The sequence below is a fragment of the Podarcis filfolensis genome (genome assembly GCF_964270895.1).
Source record: "Podarcis filfolensis genome assembly, chromosome: 10".
Lineage (NCBI taxonomy): Eukaryota > Metazoa > Chordata > Lepidosauria > Squamata > Lacertidae > Podarcis > Podarcis filfolensis.
The window spans coordinates 43,893,107-43,909,474 of NC_139612.1; the positions used below are offsets into that span (position 1 = coordinate 43,893,107).

Consider the following 16,368-nt stretch of genomic DNA (forward strand, 5'->3'; position numbering starts at 1 on the left):
TAGTGAAGTTTTTAATGTTTGATGTTTTATTGTGCTTTTAATTATTTTGGGAGCCACCCAGAGTGGCTGGGGAAACCCAGCTACATGGGCAGGGTATAAATAACAAATTACTATTATTATTATTATTATTATTATTATTATTATTATTATTATTATTATTAAAAGCAGCCTAAGTGGAAATGGTATTTTTAAGTCAAGGGCAGTATGCACTCCCTCCATAGAGCACAGCTGACATCAAAACTGAGAAACAAGTTTAACTGCAGGTGCCTAAATGTTACCAATAAATATTTGAATCAATGCTATTGCATCAGTACTTATATGGTTATTGTGTAAGAGAGGAGGAAAATGAGAAGATAAGGCAGCCGCAGTTTTCCTGTTTACTCGTTGACCTCTCACATCCTTATGGAATGCTGGATACAACATCGGAGGACTACTGACTAACCTACTTTTACTGCACGCATCTGTGCCCGTACATCCCATTAATTTTCTTAATTAAGCTTAATTTCTAAAACAAGCCCACTGAGGTCAGGACTATCTATAAAGCACAATAAAGTTGTGAATCTGTACCGGTGAATGGATCCGGTGGCGAAGGGCAGGGTCGGCCGCCGCTGCACAAGCTCAGAGGCACCCTCTTCTCCATTGCGTCTCACACAGAGACCCAGCATAGAATTGTCGAGTCAGACGCGGCGGACTTTGCAACAAGTTGTGCCGCCCGCGGCCTGCCTTATCGCCCCCTAACAATCCTGAACACTCAAGAATGCGCGTGAAGGGCTCGAAAAGTGTCTGTCGGCGTTTTCCTACTAGAACTACAGAGCTGGGCAGGCCCACGGAGGGGACTTTCTCCCGTCTCCAAAGCTGCTGACCCAGCGCCAACTCTGTCGAGCATTAACAAAGTGGAAGGCTGAAAACTCTGCTTAATAATTAAGAGGGGGGAAAGTAACGGCGTGAAAGTACGAGGCACCGGACCCGAAGGGACCGCTGCAATGATCCGGCCGAGTCACTCACCGCGGGACGCAGATCTCTGGCTTTCAAGCTGTGCGAAGAAAAGCAACTCTCTCCCCCATCTGCAGCTGCCGGAACCAGAGAGAAAGACTTCCCTCTGTGCGGCGAGATACAAAGAGCAAGCTTGCAGCTCTTAAAGGGACCGGGCGCTCGTTCCTTCTGCCTTTTCCTTGCTCTGGAATTCAGAGAGCGTCCTATGCAACCCTATGCAAGAATTGAATCCTATTGTCACAGCGCGAGCTTGTGCATGTTGACTTGGAAGGAAGCCCCATTATGCTCAACGGGGCTTACTTCCAGGTAAGTTTGCATAGGCTAAGACCGCATGGAGGATATCTCATTGATCACTGCCAAATTCGCTTTCCAGTAAATATGATTGCATGGGGTTGCCCTGTAAAATGTAAGTTGTAACTGGGATGTTCGATCCTGACCAGGGGCCTGAAAGGAAGCGGGCTTATGAAATGATGCAGCAAGGAGCATCATGGGTTGAAATCAGCATTCGTCACTGGCATAGCTTGAAATGTGCAAAATATTTTACCATCTTCGTTTATATATTTCCACTGTTTTGCGCTGTCTGTCACATGTACAACTATCTGCCTGTTGGACAGAAGCTGTGTGTGTCCAAGGTGCAATGGGTCCCTGGCTCTCTACGAATAATTTTGTTCCCCTGAGCCTAAGGTGGCTGACTTGGAAAATCTGAGAGGACGGAGGATGAGGCCTTTGGGGACGTTATAGCTATGTCCCACTCCAGGGATGATAGTTTCCCTGCTGTAGGAAAAATAAGGACCCCATGCACCTTTTTAGCTTCCCTGACTGAACTAAACTGCTGCAGTTTGGATACTATCTGTTTCCATCCCTGATACTGGGTAGCCTAGCCTTCACACACCTGGGTGTGTGCCTATGCGTACACATTGTTATCCCTATAAGCACTGCATCCAAAACCTCAGTTTCCTGGGTATATTCAAGCCTTCTTGTCACAATGAGAGACATTTTGCTCGTAACAAAACACATAAATTGAAGCTAACAGCTCCAGTGGTCCAATGTAGCCTCCCCTGGTGGCCACTACAGGTGAGTTCAGCCTTGAAAGTTAAATAGAATAATTGCTGTCCCGTTATAATTAGCAAGCAAAAAATGATGGGGAACAACAGGAGTCACTATGGATTCATATCAATCCACAGTGGTACAGTAAAAGGCTCCATTCTCTTGTTTGCAGCAAAAGCCAGTGAAACATTTTCATGTGGCCAGTGAAACATTTTCATTTCTGAGCTGGAGTTGTAGCTGCCAGCTTTTTTCTAGCAGTGCTCTGGCCTGCTGCCTTTAACTGTTGTGTCATCAGAAGCAGATGAAATGTCCTCTGATTCTTGCGCATGCCAGGAAAAGCTTTACCTTCTGAATTCCTGTTGGCACAGAATTTATGGTAAGGCACATCAGCCTGGCCAGAATGAAGACTGCAGACCAGTGTGGAAAGTAGTAATTGTTTCTCCTGTTCACATTTGTTTAACACAAATGCATGGTTCCCCACAATATTTGAGAGGAAACTGTGACAAGCAAGGCTCTGGTACAAGCACAGCTCTAGCTTAATAGTCCATAGAAACATCACCTATCAGGCTTAGCCGGCAAATAATTCAGAGGTTGCCTGACATTGAATCAACACTTTAAAAACTAGATCAATCCTAGTAAAATTCATTTGCAAAGATTATTTTGAATGGATCAGGTTTGTGTGCGGTATTTAGCAGCTTTCCCATGAGATCCAAGTTACACTAAGTCAATCAGCTCTTAGTGGAACTCGGACCTTACTGGAAAGCAATGAATACCACACACCTCTTCATTCAAAATAATCCTAGTAAATGATTTTTACTGGACAAGCTGAATGATCTAAGCATCACATCATCAACGAGGGAATCAATGTTCATTTAAGGGAACAGGCTCGGAAAAGTGAATGTAATATACTTAACAGAATGTAATATACTTAACAGATGGAGCATCAGATTAAGCATCAACAGGAAATCTCTTGTGAAGCAACATCTCCTGCATTCAGAGCCAGCCTTACCCTTAGCCAGAGTGAGGCAGCTGCCTCAGGCAGCAGCTGTTGACAGGCAAGGAGCAGCAGGGAGGTGATAGAGAACAGAGTTGCAGCCTATGTGTTGCCTCTTGAGAGAGCCCACTGCCCTCAGGTGCAGTGAGCCACACTGATCCACTGAAAGGACTGAAGTAAGATGACATTGTCATTCCAGTCAATGTGCACACATGCCATCCTGTCCATCTCAGTCACCAAATATCATGAGCTGTGTTCTATATATGTGTGGTGACAGGGAGAGAAGAAAGAGGGAGGATGGAAAGGTGTTGGTACCCAGATCCTGCTGCCATTTCACCATTCTTACTATATTTATGTATAGTACTACTCATCTTTTAAAAATTTAAACAACTGAACAGGCCTCAATAGGCATAATCATCCTTCTGGCAGCAATTTAGCACAAAGATGGTGAACCTCTGGCCCTCCAGATGTTGAACTCCAGCTGCCATCATTCATGACTAAGGTGGCCAGTGCTCAGGGATAACACAAGGAGGAGTTCAATGATATCTTGAGGGTTACAGGTTCTCCATCTTTCATTTACCACATAAGGAGAGCCTGTTGGATCAGGCCAATGGCCCATCTAGTCCACCATCTTGCTCTCACAGTGGCCAACCAGATGCCTGTGGGAAACTGACAAGCAGGACCAAAACAGGAGTACTCTCCCTTCTTAGGAAGGTGAGGGAGAACTTATGAAAAGGCAAGTACCTATTACCTCATGCTTTATTCTATTTACACATTGACACTCCTGAACTCTTACCAAAAAAAGGGGAGGGTAGAAAAATTATAAGAACCATAAACATTATAATAAAATATAGTCTCTATTATCTCCAAAATGTCAGAAAATAAAACTGAATTCCCTGCATATGTCTAAATAAAACACATTGTCTCCTGTGAATAGAGCTATTCAGTGCAGGTTGCCCTGAGGCAATATCTGGTCTGGGCCTTAGACTTAACAAAAGAGTGTGGAAAGTTTGGTGGTGTGTTTCCATGGTAACTTAATTATTAAAGCATTTTCCCTGACGTTTTCTGAATGGCTAACAGAGGTGCTGCCAGCTTTGAGGGGGGCCTTCGGCAAGGTGCTTGCTTGGGGGGAGGGGGGAAGTTACCATGGCCACATCCCTCTTCTCCTCCCCTCCACTGCTTGTGCCCCCCTTTTTGTTTTTACCTGGGGTAGTCACCTGCGGTGGTGGTGGTGGGAGCACACTTTTCTTTCTCCTTCCCTGGCTAGTTGGCTATTCAAGGGGGCAAGGCTACCTGGCAGCACTATACTGGGAGCCTCCCAAAGTGGCTGGGGAAACTCAGCCAGATGGGTGGCGTATAAATAATAAATTATTATCAAATTATCAAATAGCACTATCAATGTGCATGGTGCTTTAAGTATTAGCGGACAAGTCCCTACGCTGAGTAACTATCAATCTGAAACGCAACAGGAGGGAGATAAAACAGGGAAGGACATGAAGATAGAGGTTTCCAAGGCTGATGAAGGTGGTCCTGAATTCATGCCTTGGTCAAACCAACAGTGGGCATTCAGAAACACATAATCTGCTGCTAGAGAACACTAGCTCAGCTCCATTGTGTTTTTGCTTTCCTATATTGTCTCTCACTCTACAACTTGCCCACAGCTGACTATCAAGACACTGCAAGGCCAGTTTCTCTTCTGCATCCATTCAGACAAAATAATACTCACTGGTTAATAGATAACACCAAGAGACTGACCTCTTCTGTGTGATCTTCTACCTAGCACCAGACTTACACATACCCAGTGCCTAGAACCTCTCTACAGTATTGAGAATGAGCAACAGGGGTTTTTGTCCATAGCTGACCTTGGACCACCCCCTCTCCAAATGCAGCACGATTTCAAAAGCACTTCTATTGACAGATGCATTGTTGGACTGGCCTTTTCAAATACTGGCTTAGTGCAACTCTGGAATTCATGAACCTTTGGACTTTCATACATTTTTTGGACAAACTGGTCCATAGACACTTCGCCTAACTTACTCCTGGAAGCCACTCTTTGGTGATGACTTTGCACCACTGTGCTCCATGGTGTTTTCTTGCTACAATCTGGGAACATGAGCTTCATTTGCCCTTGGATTTACCCTCTCATGGAGGATCCCCGTTCTCTCTTCTGCTGAAGTGCTTTTGACAAATTGCAAGGAAGGAAAGTTTAAAAACCAACCAGCACCCTCTTCCCCTCTCTCGATTTCTCCCTCTTGTCAGTGCTGCCAGCTCTCACCCTTTTCTCTCCATATACACTATACTGCATTTGGCTCACTGCTGCTTCCCCCTCCCATCTGGGATAGTTTTCGGTAATTGATCTTGCAGTTGCTCCATGAATAAAATCTCTTTTCTGGAAAAGCTCTGATTTCCTCTTTCCCTCCCAGGAATTGTACAGGATACCCTATATTACTGAAACTACAGAGTTCCTCATGTGGTCCTACTGATCTGGTTAAACCTACTAGTTTTGGGGTGCCAGCTGCGCTGGACTGACAGGAGTCTGTTCTCCAGCACAAATAAAATATTAAGAAAAGCAAAGGTTTCCATAACAATCATCTGGCATCACAATGACATCAGGTGGCCCATTTTTGCCCATGTGGTCTGCAATTAAACCGGCAAAGGCACAGCCCTGTGCTTTGCAAGCACTGATGATCAGCTGATTGTTGGGGCTTACAAAGCACCATATAGGGGCTTTACTTGGGGTTTTGCAAGCCCTCTTTCTGCTCAGCTTTACCTGCCCTATAAGTAAAGGGACCCCTGACCAGTAGTGACCGACTCTGGGGTTGCAGCGCTCATCTTGCTTTTTTGGCCAAGGGAGCCGACGTATAGCTTCCGGGTCATGTGGCCAGCATGACTAAGCCGCTTCTGGCGAACCAGAGCAGCGCACGGAAACGCTGTTTACCTTCCTGCCGGAGTGGTACCTATTTATCTTTTTGCACTTTGAGGTGCTTTCAAACTGCAAGGTTGGCAGGAGCTGGGACAGAGCAACAGGAGCTCACCCCGTTGCGGGGATTCGAACCACCAACCTTTTGATCGGCAAGTCCTAGGCTCTGTGGTTTAACCCACAGCGCCACCTGCGTCCTATACCCAGTGCTTTTCTTCGGGGGAGGGAGGAGGAAATGTGCCAATACTCACCATGACATTGTTACAGTGCTACGATTTTGACCAGTGTAGGGAGGGAAAGGTGCCAGTACTGTGTATCCTTGAGTAACCCCAGAAATACCTGACTTAATACATGATCACTCTGGCACCACAGCAAAATCCCACCAGCCACCTGGGTTCCAGATGGGCTTTCAGGTTTCAGACATGTATAGGGACATAGGGATCAAACAAGCATGATAACCCATTTGGACAGGGAGAAATGTGTGTCATGGGCTTTGGTTCTTTCTCCACCAGCATCAAAAAGGAATCACTTTCCTGGAAAGCCTTTGTCACAGTTCCTTAATGAACTGGTTTTGTCCTAGAGAAAGAAGGAGGGGAGGAGCTTCTGTGAAAAGACCCACTAATCTGCTTCCTGGCAGGAGGAAAATTGGCTCAATCTTTCACTTACCAAAATATAAGGATTCTTAAAGGAAGCTGTAAAGAGAAAGATGTAGTGTAAATCTACTTATTAAAAAGAGCTACAGCCCTCTTTCCTTTTTTAAACAATCCCAGGTATATAGCAGTGTTACAATTTTTATGAATATATTCCAAATAATATTTGTTTGGGAAATGTTACAAGCAGTGGGTTTTTTCCTGGGGATACTCCAGTACAGTACTGGCAGCTTCCCCCTACAAAAATGTTTAAAGTGTGGCATTTATTATAACAATCTCATGGTGAGTACCAGCACCATATACACTGGTTACAAGCATATTTCAGGTGCATTGTATTTCAGTATTATTTTGAGATTTCTAGCTTTTGGTAATTTATCCAGAGACTCAAAATCCTAGGCAGCAATTGCACAAGTAGGGTAGAAACATATGGAAACCCAGAAACCATCTGATGACTCAGGAGGATTGTTTTGTCTCCTTGGCAGGTGCTTCTGTCAAAGCCTTGGTTGATCTCTGGAATCAATAAATGGCCTGGGTGGTTGACAGAAGGTACTCCTGAGCACCCCCACCCACCAGGCAGAACTTGGGGTGATGAACTGGTAGGTGTGGTGGAGACTAGAGATGGAGAAAGGAGGCTTAGACTAGAGTTTGTGTTAGGACCTCTTGCGGTATTGAATTCTAGTTTGACTATGCATTGTGTAAAGTAATACTTCCTTTTGCCTGTTTAGAATCTTCTAACATTCAGCTTCACTGGATGGTTGTGGGTTGTAATACTGAGAGGGAGAAAAGTTTCTCTCTACCCAGCAACACACACACACACACACACACACACACACACACACCCCTTCCTGAGTCCCTGTACAATTTGGTGCAACTTGGATGCCACAGTTAGAGCAAATCCAGTGGATGGAACTTCAGCAACTGCATGTCATGAATACTTCTCAGTTTGTGAAGTCCGATGATATGGAAAGGATACATAGGAGGTACAAAGTCAACTACCCGCAAACCTCAATTCTTGTCTGCTCTTGATTGCTGCCAAGAGCGCTTTTGGTCACTCTGGACTGGTGTTCCAGCTGCATCTGTTCCTAGAGAAGTCAGATCTATCTAGTGCCAATTTTCTAGGAAAAGAGGTGCCAGAACTCTCCATGAACACCTCCCTTGTTTTCTTAGAATGACAATGGCACCCACCTGAGAGGTGCCGGAGCTGAGTTCTGGCTGAAAAAGAAGCCCTGTAGCTATCCATGGTGACACCCCCTTCTGTTCTATCAAGACCAGATTACTGCAATGTGCTCTACATGGACCACCTCTGAAAAACATCCAGGCATGGGTCACTGGCCCAGAATCTGATAGTATGTTACCAGGAGCTAGTTCTTGGGGAGGAGGCACATTACACCTCTGTTAGAATAGTTGCATCAGCTTCTGGATTGTTTCCAGGCACAATTCAAAGTGCTGATTTTTTAACCCTTTAAAGCTGAAAACAACTTGGGTCTATTATATTATTCTATTTATTTTTGCTTTTGCTGCTGATTTTATTTTTGATTGCTATTAATATTATGGTAATTGTGCTTTAATGTTACTGTCTGCTGCCTTGGGACTAGAGTGAAAAGCAGACTACAAATACTTAAAATGCTGCCTTCTCCCTTATGAGCTTCCCTGCTCTTTAAGACCCTGGCTGAGCGAGCACATCCAGCAGGTACATAGGATAAGGTGCTTTCTGTGGCAATAGCGACAGTATGGAACTCTCTGCCTAGTAAGGCTTGACTTTGCTCTGGCTCTGATGACCTGTCATATGGTTAAGATATGACCTTCCCTGTCGAAAATGTACAAAACTAGTTCAAACATATGTTGGAAGTGTAAGGAAAAGGAGGGAACGTTTTATCATATGTGGTGGGATTGTAAAGTAATTAAAAAATTTTGGGAAATGATATACAATGAACTGAAGAAAATGTTCCATTTAACATTTGTTAAAAAACCCGAGGCATTTTTGTTGGGGATTGTAGGGAAAGACTTGCCAAAAAAGTTGAAAAACATCTTCATGTATGCGACAACGGCCGCGAGAGTTCTGGTAGCACAAGGATGGAAAACTGAAGAAATCCCAACTAAAGAATCATGGCAAGAAAAATTGATGGATTATGCAGAACTGGCAAAATTGACACATAAGCTACAGGACAAGGATAACTGTGACTTTAAGGATGAATGGGAACCTTTCACAAAGTATTTGAAGACGCAACAAAGTGAACTGGACTCCTTGGCAGGTTTTGAATAAACATCCACAATTTTTTACTGATAATAATTAGCTAAACAGTTGGAGGATCTATACAACTCTGTAACATGCAGAAAATAGCTTTATTGGAGAAACCAAAGACTGGAACTGAGGGAAGTCGGGTGGGGTGGTGGATGGGTTTTGTGGGGGGTGGGGGGAGGAAAAATGGGGGGGAATAAGGATATGTTTTTGGAAAATATGTTCTGTTATAACTTTGAATAATAAAAAAAAGATATGACCTTCCCTGTCCTGCCGCTGCCCTGCATGCTTGAGATTTTAAGGGGTGCTTAAGTTGTTGTGACCTGTTGTGACTGTTATCAGATTTGTTTTTTTAAGGATGTTGTTGGAAGCCCCCCGTTGAGTATTTAAATAAAAAACATTGAAAGGTGGGCTAAAAATATGTGGGCTAAAAAGACAGAGTAGTTAATAAATGTATTTAAACTGAATTAATTTATCAATTGAATCATTAAAAAGCAAACGAGTAAACAGCTACCGGTTTCTAATCCTTGGCATTAAATTTGCTTTTGTAGCTTGTAGGATTTTGCTTGCCCCGCTCTGTAGCAGCCTCAAGTGCACAGAGCATCAGGCGCTAGGACAGGTGGCCTTGGGCCAATTGCTCTCTCTTCACTTAACACAGGATTGTTGTGAAGATGATAAAGTGTGTGTGTGTGTGTGTGTGTGAGAGAGAGAGAGAGAGAGAGAGAGAGACCCTGTATGTTGCCTTGAGCTCCTGGGAGGAACGGCAGAACAAGAGAACTCTGCATTGTACAAAATTAATGGAAGTTTCTCAGATGGGGCTGGAACACTTGACGGGCCCTGCTTCAGCGCCGAAATCCGTGCAGTGGGAATGCTAATTATCAACTGGCGGTCATTAATGCAAGCATTTCCCCTCATTTCGAACATGTTCTTTTGATTTTGCATTAATGGGCACCTTCTGTTGCGTCACACGGGCGGGGAGAAGAAGCGGAGTAGGGAAGAAGAAGCCCCCCTCCTCTGCGTTTCTGAGTAAGGGGGGCAATTGCGAGTTGTCCCTTAAGTGCCCATTCCTGGAACGAGGAACTTGGAGGCCGGTTCCTTGGGCAGCGCGCAAGCTTCCCGCACGCGACGCGCTGCAAAACTGCTGCCCCCCCTCCGCCGGGAGCTGGAGCTGGAGCTGCGCGTTGCTCTCGCTCGGAACAGCTCCGCAGTTCCCAAATCTTACTCTTCATTTGGTTCCTTGTCTTATTTTTTTAATTACTCGATTGGGGGGGGCGGGACTTTTTTCTCCCACCCTTCACTGCAAAAAGAAATCGAGAGGTTTGGTGGGGGTTTACCCCCATTAAACAGCCAAAGAGAGGCATTCACAGTTTTGCAAATTGAGTACATTTCTTTCTCCATGCTCAAACCTTTCAGGGTTCTCCAGCAAGAGGAAAGCCAGCGAAAAGATTCGCCTGCTTTGTAGCAAAGTGCAATGAAGTAAGTACGCAAAGTTCCTTTTGTGTTTTTTTGAGCTGCTTCAGGGAAGGGGGGGCGACTGGAAGCGGAGTTTTTTTTGGGGGGGGGGTTATAGGGAATATCTGGTTCCCCTACCAGTTAAGCCACGGACGTCATGAAAGTAAGAGCCAGACTGAAGCTGCAAACTTAACCCCACATACCTGGGAGGAATCCCCATTGAATTCATAAGACTTACTAGAGAGTAGCCGTGCTTAGGATCCGGGTGCAAGCAAGTTAAGTTTGGGTCTCCTTGAAATCGAAGGTGCTGATGTTAAATCCTGACTGGGACCTAAGTTCAATGGACTTAGACTGGATCCAGCCCTATATCTATAACTGACAAAACTGGCCGTTCTCCTAAGTGTTGCTTCTGTTTTCCCGCGCAAGGCTTTCCGATCGCTGCCGAAGCACACAAACGGTGCGCCCGGCTCCCCTCCCGCGCTCGAAGGCGCCCGGGAGCCCGCGGAGTCAGCCGCCAGCCCCGCAGACAAAGCGCTCGGCTGCCCGGGCGCCGCCAAGGCAGGCAGGAATGCCGCGGAAGGATCCGCAGCTGGGACCAATTAGTGGGGGGTGTTCCTGCGAGCTGATCTGGCGGCGGGAACCGTGCGGTGGAAAGAGACCTGGTTCCCCGCTTCTGTCTCCCTCCCCCTCCGATGGAAGGCTGTGCTGTTAGTTACCCCTGCCTGCTTCAAACGGGTTGTTTGAGTCACATCTCGGGAAGGAAGCAGTGGCTAACCTCAAAGCCTTTTTTAATAGCTCCTGGAGATGAAGAGAGACTGCAGAAGTAGTTAAACAAGAACAGATGTTGGTGTTGCAAACACCGTGCCCTTGATTTAGAAGTCCGGACTTGATTTAGAGCAGCTAACCCTAGAAAGCTGTAGAAATCTGGTGGCAATCGCCGAATCAAGAAGAGCCCCTGCAGGATCAGGCCCAAGACCAGTCTGGTCCAGCCTCCTGTTCTCGCTGTAGATAACCAGATGCTTATGGGAAGCTCACAACAAGTAGGGCCTGAGTGCAAGAGATACTCCCCACTTGTGGTTCCTAGTCATCGGGACTCTGCCTTTGGTATTGGGCATGGGTAGGCAAACTAAGGCTGGGGACTGGATCCAGCCCAGTCACCTTCTAAATCCAGCCTGTGGATGGTCTGGGAATCAGCATGTTTTTACATGAGTAGAATGTGTGCTTTTATTTAAAATGCATCCCTGGGTTATTTGTGGGGCATAGGAATTCGTTCATTTTTTTCCCCTTCAAAATATAGTCCAGCCCCCCACAAGCTCTGAGGGACAGTGGACTGGCCCCCTGCTGAAAAAGTTTGCTGACCCCAGGAATTGAAGATAATAGCCATTGTATCTTCCATGGATTTGCCTAACTCTCTTTTAAAGCTGGTGGTTATTGCTGCATCTTTTTAGGAGCCAATTCCAACATTCAGCTTCATTGGATGGCTGTGGGTTCTAATATTACAAAGAGGGTGAGAGAGATGCTCTGTGTCCACTTTCTTCATCCTCTGAATGGTCTTCCTGGTCGTCTTGCCCCAGATGTTTACTTGGAAGAAGGGTCCTCTTTCTTCACTGAGACATATGCCACTTAAGTAAGTATGCATCTGATTGTTGCTTTAAAGTCTTTGCAATGTGACTTAGAACAGTTGGTGTCGCTTCTGTGCATTGTGCTACCACTTTAGGGGCTCCCACTTGGCATAGGCTTGCTAAACCCAGGCTAGTTCACTGGGAGCTCCTTGAAGTTCTTCTTCAAAGCTTAGAAAAGCATAAAATTGGAGCTGGATGGGGCATTGGAGATCCTTTAATCCAGTCCTGTGCTCGGTGCTGGATTTTGTAACAAACGCATCCCTGAGAAATGGCTGCCTAGTATTATCTTGCCATGCCCTGTTTTAAACACATAATCTGCTTCTATCAAAGCAAGCGTTCGTTTGTTGGTCACTTGGAAGACTGCTCTTCAGTTGCCAAGTAATCTGAAAATAATTGTAAAATGCAGGTGCTGTAATATAGGGGGCATTGTAACTAGTGTTTTTATTCAAAATATAATTATATTTTGAAATCTAGGAATTTCTATGTATGGTAATACTGGATTTGTTAGCAAGCTCTTGGCTGTAAGCTGGTACTACTGAGTACTACTAAGCTAGTACTAATATTTATGTTGCTTGTGCCTGAGTAATTGCAAAGGATGGGATCGTTTGGAGCAGGAGGAGCTTAGCGCTTGGAATACTGTCTACTGGATGCTATACCTCAAAAGGGGTTTTGTGGAGCTGGAGAAAGTTCAGAAAAGGGCAACCAAAACAGTCCCCTGTGAGAAGTTAAAATGGTTGCGGATTTTTGGTTTAGAAAATTGATTTGATTGGGGAAAGTGTTTTCTTCCTCTCTCGTGAAATTAGAGCTGAATCTTGGGAGATATAGGACGGACAAAAGGAAAGACTTCACAGCACAATTCACTACTACAATGTGACAGTAATGGCTGCCTCCTTGGGTGGCTGTAAAGGCTCCTCCTAGTCAGGATAACTCTGTTACCTCCAGTATCGGAGCCCACGTGCCTCTGAATACCAATTTATTGGGGAACACAAAAAGTGCCATTGCAGTCATTGTTCAAAACATCCTTCGCCTTTCCTTAAAATGTGCTGTATTGTCAGTATTTTTGTTATTTTATCTGCATTCCTAAAATGGTGTTCTAGTCTCTATGTGCTCCAAAGTGCTTCCGCCCCATTAATGTGGGGGCAAGATGCTAGGAAGGGTTAGGGGAAGGGTGAGATTTCTTGGGCATGAATTTTGAGGGAGTTCTCCCTTAGTAAAAGATATAATTTGGAGCTGCTATGTTCTGTGTTCCTGTGTGGAAAAAGTGGGGTCATATGGATTTACGAAGTTCGGACTATATCCATTTGGTATAATATTGGTATTTTGAGAGCAGGTGACTAATGAATATGAACATATCTATGTTCTCAAGAGCAGCTGGAAGGTTGCCATATTTCAAAAAGTAAAATTAAAAAAGTAAAATTGTTGAGATTTTAAAAAGAAAATAAGCTTTTGAGGGGAAACCTAACCCAAAAACAGTGATATTTTGAGCTGTTTACGCTGCTTTTTCCATTGCATTGCCATACATCCGGGTTTTCCCTGACATTTTGACTGTTCGGCAAAATTCCCCGGGCACCATTTTTACACCCGAAAACCAGGACATGTCAGGAATATTCCTGACGTATGGCAAGCATAGAGTAGCACCACTTACCACTTTGCATTAGTTTGTAACAAAATCTGGTCAGTCACAATATGAGTGTGGGGTGTAATTTGGTGCACTGTTGTTGGTATTAAATAGTTGTCCAACATAGTCCGATGAGGAGTGCTGCATTGTAACCAAAATAGTAGATCCAAATGCTTTACTCGAATGTTAAGACTCAAAAAACTTAACATTTTGATGAATAAACCATCTTCCATTTTGTTCGGATTGAGAAATAAAACAAATGAACCTCCTTTGGCTGCATTGGCAACACATTCCTATAATGTTCCTGTTCGGTCACAGAACCGATGCATAACCCCAAAATTCCTGCATTCCTACCTTGTGCATTGATGCCAGTGGCATAAATTAATAAGTCCAAGGTAGCATCTTTCCTTAAGTGTGGAGCCCATGCTTATCTTTCTGTAAGGACAGCTGACCCCATTCTGAGTTTGAAGTGGCTGTATAGAACAGATTACTGCCTCAAATAACCATGATTAGATCTTCATTGCTGTTTTATACTTATAATCAAATGTCTCATAACATTGCAAGATGTGATTATTTCAATCGCATAATTCATTTATAATAATTACTTGTAAACTAAATAAAAAAAGGTAACATGCATTTGGAGGTGCTATCGTTTTCTCTCTCTGCCTTTTTAATCAGTGTGAAGATATCACAGGCTTTCTCTGGCGGTTTAATTATAGACTGGCAGCCGCTCTTCATGGCTATACTTCGTTGGGGAGCTGACAGTCTGTTAGCAGGAAGAACCTCTCATACGAGTTTGAGTCAGCACGCTTCCAAGAACTGCTTTCAAGGTACTTGATAATGCATGTTCTCTCCTGTTCTGCTGTGCTGCTTTCTCCCCTAGTATCTCTTATGCTTTTCGATGTTTGCAGCTTCTATATTTTAGGCCCTCTTATCATTTTTGCTATTTGTTTATTTTTTAAAGTATTTATGTACCGCCCTCTCATAGAATATCAGGATAGTGCACAGCAACATAAAAACTCAACACACACACACGCAACAGTGCAGAACAATAAATTTGCTAGCTAAGATTCTTCACCTTCACAGTTTGGACTTTCAGTATCATCTTTGTGTGATAAGATGCCTCTCAGTTGGCAAACTTCATTTCTGCTCCAGTCTAGAGTCAGACTTTGGGAGTTACTTTTTTGTTTGTAGTATCAGGTTCTCTCCCCGCCCCTGCCGCCCCAATCAGGAGAGCAAATGGGGAGTACAAAAGTCCCAGTTCATATATAACTGTTCTTTGTGCCAGTCATACTGTGCGACAGGAACTGATTTTGCAGCGCAGCCCACGTCTACTCAGTATTTGCAGCTTGGTCAGAGCATGGCCTCTCTCTCTCTTTGCTCTTGAATTCCATAATTTCAGCAACTTTTTTCACATCCCCAAGAATTAATGCACTTCTGGGTCAGTTCCCTTATAAGGAGAGAATACTGGAGAAATTGTGTTTTTTTATTGCCGTGTGTGAAAAGGAACATTTTCTCAGAATCACAATCCTTATGTAGGCAAAATGGGAGATAGCAGGAGGCTTGGGGGGAAACCCAAGTTTTGCAAAAGTACAAAGAAACTTTTTGGGGTGGGGAGAATGGCTCCATTCATGTCAACAGGCTAGGGGAAACCCATGCTTTGCAAACATGCAAAGCAACTTCAGGGGAAAAACTAAAAGAGAAAAAATTCTTCAACAACCCAGTGAAGATGGAGCGTGTTCAGTGGTCACAGGATGGTGAGTATGTGCGCATGGAGTGGAGGAGGGGAAGGAGGGTGGTGGTAATAGAATGGAGTATCCTAGAAAAAAACTGTGGCTGGAAGGAATCCTGAATACAAACTTTTCACACTGCAACATTTTGTTTTAGGATCTACTTCTATCTGTTCATTTACAAATATGCAAGGTGGGACGAGTCTTAAGTTGAATCTGGGTTGATTTTGCAACTCCTCATCACCACTCTAGTTTGCTTTTTGCCTACCAGCTGCAAAACTTGGAACTCTTTCTCTTACTCCTAAAATTCAAACTGTTCTCCATCCTTTGGTGTGTGCACACAGAGACCACTGATTTCAGACTCTGCCCTGAGCAATAGTTGTGACCTTTGCAGTGCCCTTGAGTAGGCATGAACCATCAAAAGCCATAAAAGAAGCTATCTGTCTGTCTGTCTGTCTATCTAATCTTCTTTTGATGCCCCACAAAAGCATTCCCCTAACACCAGGATGTGAATATGTTTGCTTTAGATTCCACTCCAGAGATTCTCTTTTAATTTTACATCAGTATTGCTAATGGGCTCACATTGTTTCCTTTTTAATCCATCTCCCATGTTAAGAATATCTCAAAAATATAATCCCTTGTAGTATACTATAGGCTAGGACAAATGGTGTAAGAAGCCTTTTTTTCTTTTCCTTTCTCTGAAGCTTATATCCTACCTTCCTTCAAGGAGCTCAAGGTGTTATATACATGCACAACTTATCACATTTTTCCATGTATAAGACGACCTTTTTTTTTGAATTTTTTGTGATAAATTGAGGGTCATCTTATACACGGGTTAATATGCTAAGTAAGTGAGGGCTGGTGCTGCGGCAGTAGCAGGGAAATGTTGGAGAGGAGGCTGCTTACCTGTTCTTCCCAGCTTAGGAAGAGTATTCGGTGAGTGCCAGTACGTGGTGTATTACGGCACCAGTTCCGTCAGCCAGAGTGAGGGATCACCGAAAAGCTGCTCAACAGCTCAGCGAACTTACAAAAGAAGCTCAGCAACTGTTGAGGGCTCCAAAAAATAGGGGTCGTCTTATACATGGGGTCGTGTTATACACGGA

The 16,368-nt window shown here is 44.2% G+C and overlaps 1 protein-coding gene and 1 pseudogene across 7 annotated transcripts in view; one reads left to right on the top strand and one right to left on the bottom strand.

The window, feature by feature from the left end:
• SERHL2 (serine hydrolase like 2) overlaps nt 1–10,831 on the bottom strand; it is a 24,911-nt gene extending 14,080 nt beyond the window's left edge. Inside the window, exon 1 of one of the 6 annotated variants that reach the window (XM_083573830.1) lies at nt 10,534–10,831. Coding sequence is in view for 4 of the 6 variants with exons in the window: in XM_083573828.1 (XP_083429954.1) it covers nt 568–640 (73 nt within the window). In the remaining 2 variants the exon portion in view is untranslated. Of the gene's footprint in view, nt 1–567; nt 1,157–10,533 lie in introns of those variants that run through there. The other 5 variants (XM_083573828.1, XM_083573827.1, XM_083573832.1 and 2 more) reach the window with 5 other exon arrangements.
• The window catches only part of LOC310743513 (suppressor of cytokine signaling 1-like), a 9,187-nt pseudogene continuing 2,832 nt past the window's right edge, over nt 10,014–16,368 (top strand). Inside the window, exons 1-3 of the transcript XR_014552307.1 lie at nt 10,014–10,319; nt 11,744–11,922; nt 14,214–14,365. The product of XR_014552307.1 is annotated as a suppressor of cytokine signaling 1-like (transcript). The remainder of the gene's footprint in view (nt 10,320–11,743; nt 11,923–14,213; nt 14,366–16,368) is intronic.